This window comes from Cryptomeria japonica, chromosome 7 (assembly GCF_030272615.1).
Source record: "Cryptomeria japonica chromosome 7, Sugi_1.0, whole genome shotgun sequence".
NCBI classification, from domain to species: Eukaryota; Viridiplantae; Streptophyta; class Pinopsida; order Cupressales; family Cupressaceae; genus Cryptomeria; species Cryptomeria japonica.
Genome location: NC_081411.1, coordinates 334,053,518 through 334,063,107, shown reverse-complemented (window position 1 = coordinate 334,063,107; position 9,590 = coordinate 334,053,518). Strand labels below are relative to the sequence as shown.

Genomic DNA, 9,590 nt, shown 5'->3' with positions numbered 1-9,590 from the left:
CTGTAGAGAAGAGACAATTTGTGCAAGATTGTTAATGGTCGCTTCAGTCGAAGAATTCATATTAGATGTGTTAGATTGAGATGGAGGTGTTATGTTATTGAAAGAAGGTAAAAAGTAAGGTGGCGGGACACTATGATAGTTAGTCATAGGAGAGGATTGGAAAGGAGGAACACTACAAGGAGGAATGGAATGGTTGAATGAATTGCCCCCTTGCGTCATGTTCATTTGTGGAGATGTAATAGGAACACTCATTGAAGGAATGAATGAAGAAGTCGGATTGAATGAAGGCAAAGGGTTAATTGAAGAGGAAGGATTGCCCCCATGACTGGTAATCATAGGCGGAATGTCTTGTATAGAAGTAGTCATTATGTTTGATGTAAAAGTAGGTATGCTAGCAATAGAAGTTGTCAAAGGAATAGAATGATTGACTTGAGTGGGAGGTTGTGTATAACCTAAAGTTTCAGCACAACTCTTCATAGGCATCACATTCGAATCCACAATGTGTGCAATACCACACAAAATATCAATTCCATTCTTATCACTTTGAAGCATATGTTTTAGACCCTCAATTAAAGGAAGAGCTTGACTATCGGGGTATTCTTGAGACATCCATTGTCGAAAATCGTCAAATTGGTTATCCAATTTCGAAAGTTGTTCTACAGAAACCTCATGGAGAGCTTCTTCATCATTAGGAGGATTAGAGGAATTACCCATGTCTTCGTTAAAAAGGCTATTCAAATTAGGTTCCATCTCCTCAGTAATTAAACCTTGGAAAGACTTAATTCTAAGGCTTCGTCTAACGGGAATAGTGTAAGTAGGGCTTATTGTTGTAAAACTCATGCACTAGAGAGGAGAGAAGATTTTGAATTTAGAGGTAGCAAATTTCAGTAAAATCAGCCAATCTTCTAGATTTAAGTTGTTAAATGCAATCACGACAATCTTCCGAAATTTCAGAAAAAATGTCCGGGACCGTGGCGCTCGGAGTGCACACGGTCCTCGCAACTTTTTTCAAAATTTGCAGGGATGAAAGTTATGATGATTTTAGAGCTAATCTGAAAAAATTGAGTGATTTTACGATCTATAGATAGGCCAAATTAAAGTTGCAATCTCAAAATTGAACCCTACCAAGATTGTCGAAAAATGCAAAATTTTGAATTTTGAAAGAGAGAGGGAAACTGAAATTTTGAATTTTATGATTTTAGAGGGAATACCAAAAGCAATGCAAGTTTTGAAATTTAAAAGTTGACTCAATTTCACGCAAAATTCAATTTTGAAAGCGGAAATCAAAGTTGTTGTAATTAAGCGCTTAATTTCAAAAGTCACAAATTGCAAGAATTTGAATAAAGCACTGAAATTTTGAATGACCATCAACACTTTTTTCAGATTTAGGACAGTAAGAACACAATATTGACACAAAATTTCAATTTCACCAATTTTTGAATGATTAGGAGCCTTAAACCAAGCAATCACAAGACCAACTTTGACTGTAATTTTGAAAGTGTTAGAATTGATAAAATCAGCCAAAATTCTGGATTTTAGCAGAAAAATACAGTAAGATCTAGCTCCTGAAATTTCGAAAAAAATGTCGGGGACGATGGCGCCCGGAGTGCACACGGTCCTCGCAACTTTTTTCCAAATTTTCAGGGATGAAAGATATTATGATTTTGTTGCGGAATTCAAAGTTATAGCTGATTTGGAGATGTTTTGATCAGTGAAATTGTCGGACAAAGGTTGAATCAAGAGGGTTTCAAAAATTAGGGTTTTGACACTTAACCACTTAATTTTCAAAATTAAAGCACAGATATGAATTGATAATTTGCAATAGAAGGATAGATCTGAAACAAGCATTAACAATTAAACATTTCGCAAGCTTAATTACTAAAAAGAAAATTTTAGGGTTTTCATGCAATCAACCTCTAAAATTTGCAAAAGATCAAACATGGAAATGTAATCAAGGAATCCAATTTTCAGATCTAACCATGAATAATCAAAAAGGATGTTCACATCGGGTTCACCAAAATGTAAAGCGGAAAATAATCGAACCCTAGTTGCTCTCCCCTCTTCCAACTCCAAGGAGAGAGAAGGGAGGTTACTAGGGTTGACGGTTTTCACTTAGGGAGACTTTACATTCAAAAGAGGGGTTGAAACCCACAAGATCCAATCCCACACAATGCAAGATTGGATTCTAAATGTGTTTCAAGGGTTAAGACAGCAAGGCTACCCTCTTTTGTAAAGAATGTAGATAGAATGATTAAGCTAGGAATGCAAAGAAAGTGAGAAAGATTCGCTTATAAACTGAGATAGGGATATAGGATGAAGCTGCGGACCTGGAATTAGCAGTAAAATGTCGATACGGCACTGTCCTGCAAATTTGAGCAAAAGTTGATGAGACGATGGCGCCCGGAGTGCACACGGTCCTCCGAAAAATCCGCGAAACGAAGGGGGATCTGTTCGTCTCTGCACAAGGATTCCAGATCTTCAATTTCAATCGCGTACCTGCAACCTACACACAGAAAAGCGAAGACGATTGGGGGGTTAGGGATTAGGGGTTTGCCCTTAGGTCAAACCCCGGTTTTGGAATTAACCAAGAAATGAGAAATACTGTAAATGTAAATGTTTGTAATGTAAAACAAGTACTAGTACCTTGTTGTAAGGATGTTTGTATCCTTATGTGCGAAGGTATAGATGTTGTTGTTTGTTGTATGTTGTATGTTGCAGTATGTGATCTCCTCTTCAATGGTTGAATCCTTGTCTTGAATGCAACACTTAGCCTTGAATGGAGACTTAGAATGATCAATTGCTTGAAGGAATGCTTGAATGTTTGAATATCGTTTCCACCTTTTTTCCATCCATATCTCAAATGAGAGAGGAAAAGTAGTTTATATACTTGTCAATTAAGGTTAAAAGACTGATTTTCCCGACCTTAGGCCGACCAGGAAATGTTATTTTCCAATTTGCAAACAAAAAGACCCGAAACCCCATAGGAGACTGGGCCCAAAATAGGGCCAGGGACCAGGGCGCTAGGCGCCATGGTCCTGAAGGACCAGGGCACTGGGCGCTCTGGTCCCACCTCCCGGGACAGCAGGGTGCAAGGAGGGATCAGGCAGGGTGCTGGAAAAATGCAGTTTTTGGTGTCTCGGACAAGTTTCGGGGTCTCCATTCAGGTTCAGTGTTGCATCGCCATCGTGAAGACCCAAATGCGGTCGAAATTGCAAGTGTCACAATTTTAGGATGCTACAGTAAGGCATAAATAAGAGGTACTTAGTGGAGCCAGTTAAAAAAAAGAATTGCTAGGACAAGGGGCTTGTCAGTGTGATGACATAAGAGACTTATGTTGTAACTTAAGTGATTGGTGACTTAAGATAGTTAGTCAACAACAAATTAGTACATAGAGACAACACACAACACAAGGATTGAGGGTTTTACATATCTCAATATACTTAAACCCTTGAATAACCATGAAAACCCTAAGAATTTGTAGTGGAGATAACAAAAGGAACAATGACATGTTGTTGATCATAACAAAGGCTCTAGGTTGTCACGAGTAATTGCACACAAGGCAAAGTTTGTTGGACCCAAGTGATAGGTGTCATCTTCTCATTAACATACAATTTCATCTTTTGCCTTTAAAAGAGAAACCGTACTCAATTGTAAAGAGTTTTGAGGACTTTGAGAAATTATTTTTGAGTGGGATAAGAGTGGTCTAAGTCTGTTTTGGGAAATCGTTATTCAAGCGTATACAAATCTTCTATAATAGCATTGTATATTTCAATTGAAGCTCATATGAATACATGCTTTAATGTTTCATTGTCTCTAGGTTGTGATTTGAGACTTTCTTTGAATAGTATAATCAAGAATTACAAAGTTCTTCTATGTAAATTTATTGTATTTGTGTTATTTTCACCGTTAGTCTTTGTTCAAGGAGCATTGTGCCTTCTTTCTTGTAAATAATGAGAATATTGCTATCACAAAATGCATTATAAATCTATTACAAATCATATTATTTAAATGCATATCATATGAAATGAAATGAAAATGTATGGCTTAGTGACACAATAACCCTAAATAGAAACTTGTTTGTTCTAATCTTAAACCAAGCTTAAATCCCCTCATACCTAAATCAAATAATTTGCATACTTTAGTACTGTAATTCATACATCCTTTAGTACTATAATTCATACATCCTGTCTAAAATGTATGAGAATTACTCTTTAGAACAAATTTAAAATATTTCATCTTCCTTGGCCGATCCTTCATATCTTCAAACACAAGATCAGAATTATGTTTAGTGAGCTACAGGATTGGGAACCAACAATTTTTTTTTATGCATCTAGGTAAGATTTTATAAATCCGCAAACCATTTAATGCTATAATCGTTGGACATATATATTCATGTTGTCTTAAGATCTCAAAAAGATATTTGCTAAAACCATTTCTGGCCTCTACTTAGACCAGCCATTGCACATTGAACCATATGTCAAAGCAGGACGCCTCGCCTCCTAGGTATCGCTAGCAGTTCTAATGTCGCGCCTGAAAATCTCTTGTTCTTTTTCTTTGCAGTGGCAAAAATTGGACCTATATGTCCTATCAGCTTAATTGCACGATGTTACGAACATCATTTGCCCAGGTAAGATTTCTAAGCCCATAATTTTTCTCACGTAGAGAGATTTTCTTAAACTTCAAACCCCAAATGCATTTTAACACAATGAAATCAATCCAGTTCAAGCTCTATCACAGCACTTGTCATGATATTCATTACAGTACATACTTTCTTCTTGGGAAAAAATATTCTTCAACTGCTGCACGAGGAGAATCTCAAACGGATCCGGATTTCATTAAGAACATTGCTCAAATGGTTTTGGAGGGCAGGTGGGACAGTTTGTCTAATACCCAAATAAGGTCAAGGCTGACTACCCCCATTGTGAGTGACATTCTTCTCCATATTGGAGAACATAATGGATGGGTAGCCTGGAGATTCTTCAACTGGGCTGACAAATTGCCACACTATCAACATACGTTGCATACATATTGGATCATGATCCATATTCTTACAAAAATGTATCACTTTAAAACTGCACAATCATTAGTACAATCCATTACCTACAAGGATTTGCTTTCCTCTCCCGCAGTGCTAACTACTCTGGTCAATGCTCATAGCAGTTTGGGCATCAATTCTGCTGTCTTTTGCATTGTTATCAATTCCTATGCCCAATCTGGGATGACCCAAGACGCAGTGCAGGTATTTTATCAAATGGGTGCTTATGGAATCAATCCAACTATACATTGTTGTAATATCCTTCTAAGCAGTCTTGTTAAGGCAAACTGTACGGCCATGGCTTGGAAAATCCATAGGGAAATAGTTCAAAAAGGAATTGCCCTAAACTCTCGGACTTTCAATATAATGATCCATGCCTGCTTGAAACAGGGTAATTTGCAAAGAGCAGAAGACTTGATAAAGGAGATGGAGAATAATGGATTTAGTCCAGATTTGTATACGTATAATACTATCATTTCTCTAGTTTGCAAGAAAGGAATGATCTATGAAGCTTTCAGCATCCAAGGTACAATGCTGGAGAAGGGCATTCAACCAAATATTGTAACGTACAATGCCATCATACATGGTTTTTGCAGAGAAGGAAGGATGGCAGAAGCATTGTCATTTATGAATGACATCACTAACTTGATTCCTAACCATGTCACTTACACCACCCTTATTGATGGCTATTGCAGAGTAAACAATTTGCCAGAGGCATTGAGAGTGCGAGACAAAATGATAGCTGAAGGACTGGTGCCTGGGATAGTTACATATAATGTCTTCATCCATAAGCTATGTGAAGAAGGAAAATTACAAGAAGCAAATGATATCTTGAATGAAATGGTTGAAAATGACATTCAGCCTGATCAGTTCACATGCAATACTATGATTAATTTTTACTGCAAGAGAGGTAATATGGATGATGCTTGGAAGCTTCGTTACAAGATGTTGCAAAGTGGGATAGCTCTTGACATGTTTACATATAAGGCTCTTATCCTTGGGTTTTGTAAGGCTGGGAAAATGGATGACGCAAAGCAGAACCTTTTTGACATGATGTATGGAGGTTTGTACTTGCTTTCTATTTCATAATTGGGTTTCAATTTTTCAGAGTTTCCATACTACTGTTTTCCCATCTTTTTCTGCAGGGCTTTCTTCATATCTGTATTTTTTATTTTTGGTTTCTAACTCCAAAGGGATCATCTGTTTCCGTTTGGGAAACCAAAAATGTTGTCAATACTAGTAATAAACTTAGTGTTTCTGTCTGCTGCTTCAGGTTTCATGCCCGATTCCAGTGTTTACTCTTGGCTAATCAATGGGTATTGTATGCAACACAAGGAAGAGGAGGTTTTGAATCTGCCTGAAGAATTTATAAAAAGAGGTTTTAGTGAAGATATTTCTATCTACAGTGGCATTATTCAAGGACTCTGCAAGCTAGGCAAGTTGAAAATTGCCCGAAAAGTGTTTAATAAAATGTCGGACAGGGGTCTTGTTGGTGATGACCTTATATATTCAACTCTTATTTGTGCATACTCTAGAGCAGGTTGTCAAAATAAAGCTTCTGAACTTTCCGAAGAAATGAGTTCAAAAGGTGTTCTTATCAACCATAAGACATTCTATGCACTTCTTAACTCAACACCAGAGATGGATGGAAGGCTTGAAACATTTTTGAATGCAATGGTAGAGAGAGGCCTGGTTGTCAAGAATGTTGCTAAGAAAGTTGGAAATATTCAGCAATCTAACAGAGTGCCATATTAAGGAGACAGATAAAGACTACATGGGTAGAGCAATTTCAAGAAGACTTGGTGACAGGAAATATCACCTTCAAATTTGATGAATACAGTATCCAGCACAACACAACCAGGAATTTTCAATTACTGAGATGAAAGCTTGAAAGGTTACATACCCGGGGAAGAAAAAGGGGACTATAAATGTTCTAGAGTGTCCTTCAAGGACTGCATATGATCTGTTGGGCCTTAGAGGGCTTGGAGGAATGAATTTATATAATCTCATTTGTGTTATCAGTGAGCATTGATTGGAAGTGTATATGCAATTCATGTTTGCAAGCTACACACAGGTACAAGTTTAATACTGGAAAGCTTCTTGACTTAAAAAATGTATTGTTTAGAAGTGCTTCTGGATCTAATTGTGTATAAACTTTAGCATCAATGTTTTGTATCATGCTTCATGGTCCATCATTGAGTTTATCCTCTTTCTGATGATGGATCATGGAGTGTTCCGAAATGCTAAAAATTTCCATGCAGTTAAATCCAGAGGCACCTCCAAACATTATCATAGACTGTGGAAATATCATGTCTCTTGCAATGTATTTCAAACTGGATATGAATGAAAATTCTAAAAACTTCAATTGGAAAAGTAGTTAGATTCGTATTAGCCGATGCAGCATTATCACTATCTTTAAAGGTAAAAGTTATTCTTGAAGATAGTCCCATTAACTGAAACATCTGCCAAGATTCTTTCTTTTAAAATGTTAGTCTTAATCTATTCAATGGACATGGCTGAAATTTTGCAGTGAATTTTTTTATCCTACAAAAGTAATTGATATTTCTGAAATAACATTCTTTAAGTAAATTTGTATAGAAATGATGATTATGCAAGTCAAAAACCAAGACTTTTGGAAAACTGATGCAAATTCAATTAACAGACAATTTTAATATAAATGAGCACAGATGGTGTTAGGCCCAGGAGGGGCAGAATACAAAAATAATTTTTGTTCCATATCATGAAAATAACATTCTGAAGAAATGTTTATAACATTATTTTATAGGCAGAAGAACAGTTGTAACAGCCATAACTATCTAAACTGAAAAATACATTACAAATATGTTAACCCAGAAGATTAACATGTTAAGAGATGGTTCATAATTTATGCACTTCAGAATACTGTATTGTAGTCAAGATCATTCATCATTTGGATAAAGACGTCCTTATATTAATTATTTTGGTCAGAAAATCCTTAAGCTTGGTATTTTTAAATAGAGTGAAGATGATGAAAATTGCAACACAGTTTGTATAGATAATTTTGATCCACATGATTATGATATGGATGCAGGATAGTTAAGTATAATATTGATTTATAAGCTAGATGAGAAAGGGAAATGGCAAGACGCAAATGACCTCTTGAATGAAAAAGTAGACAAAGGTTTTCATTCAGATCACTCCACATACAATAGTGTTATTAATTTTTACTGTAGGAGAGTTTCTATGGATAATGTTTGGAAGCTTTATAATAAGATGTTGCAGAGTGAGATAGCTTTCGATATTTTTACTTAAAAGTTCTTGTCCAAGAATTTTGCAAGCCTGGGGAAATGTATGAAACAAAGCAGAGCCTGATTGAAACAATGGGTAAAGGTTTTTACCTAACAACCGAATTTTCATTTTTTGATGATTTGATTACTGCCTTTTTTAACATCATTTTCTGCAAGGCTTTTCTGATGTTTGTGTGTGTGTTTTTTTTGTAAGGTTTCTAACTTAACAGCTGAACCCAATATTTGGATCTATGTTGTGTCAGGGTTCACGCCTGATTCTACTGCCACTCTTGGATAAGTTATAGCTATAATACGCAAGACAAAGAAGAGGGGATTTTTAAGCTGAATGAAATATGAAGAAGAGGTATTCGTGAAGATGTCTGTTTTCATAGCAGCATCTTTGGAGGATTGTGAAAGAAAGACAAGCTTAAAATTGCTCAGAAAGCATTTGATAGATGGTGAAGATGTCGATGATAGCCTTATTCATGCCACTATTGTTTATGTGTGCTGCAGAGCATGCTATCAAAGTTTCTGAAATCTGTAAGAAATGGGTTTAAAAGGCCATCTGATGAATCAAAAGATACTCTATGCCCTAACTAACTCAACTTCAGAGAGAAAAAGAAGGATTGAGATTAAAGATTTAAGGGTTCCACAGCATATTTATTAATATCAGACAAAGACTTCTGGAAAACTATGTACAAGTTTTTTAGTTGGCAATGTCAAACACCTTGAAATCTTGCCATTCAAAAAACTTTGACAGAGTCTCCCCAACAGCCTTTCCATAGGATCGAGATGTTCTCAAACAAAATGCTAAGAGTGAGGTGTTGGCAGTAATTTGCCGACATATGAATAATACTTGGTTATGTTTAATTAATAAATGGCAATGTAATGTTCCGGTAGGGGTTAGTTGGTAGTTGCCAACAGTTGGTATCTTGGCCAACCACCGGATGGTATATATATGTTATATTGTAATGGGAACAGGATCACTGTTGTTGTATCCAATGTTGTATCCAATTTACATGTTGAAATAAAAGCTATATCTTTCTGCCATAATTGTTCTGTGAATTGCATATGTTGTTGCTATTCACGTACTTGTTATTTTCTATTTACTTCTGGTAGTTTGAGAACCCACACCATAGGGAGTAAACATTTTGGCACCATTTTCGATACAAATTCGGAGATCAATATAGCGGCAGGCTGTAGGCATGTATAATGGGCCAACCATTCCAACAACAATTACTGGTAACTGAAAGTGATACACAAGAGGAAGTGACGCAGGCAGAAGTATG

The 9,590-nt window shown here is 36.3% G+C and overlaps 1 protein-coding gene across 5 annotated transcripts; it reads left to right on the top strand.

The window, feature by feature from the left end:
* The first annotated feature begins 4,388 nt into the window (after positions 1-4,388).
* On the top strand, positions 4,389-9,354 carry LOC131043063 (pentatricopeptide repeat-containing protein At5g38730). 5 transcript variants are annotated; one of them, XM_057976405.2, is made up of 5 exons: positions 4,389-4,627; positions 4,721-6,098; positions 6,309-7,109; positions 8,248-8,398; positions 8,565-9,354. In XM_057976405.2, the coding sequence occupies exons 1-3, from the start codon at positions 4,580-4,582 to the stop codon at positions 6,788-6,790; spliced, it is 1,908 nt and encodes a 635-aa protein (XP_057832388.2). In that variant the 5' UTR covers positions 4,389-4,579; the 3' UTR covers positions 6,791-7,109; positions 8,248-8,398; positions 8,565-9,354. The 5 variants fall into 5 exon arrangements, with proteins under 5 accessions (XP_057832388.2, XP_057832389.2, XP_057832387.2 ...); XM_057976406.2 differs by lacking the exon at positions 8,248-8,398; XM_057976404.2 differs by having other exon boundaries at positions 6,309-8,398.
* Positions 9,355-9,590: the final 236 nt, after the last annotated feature.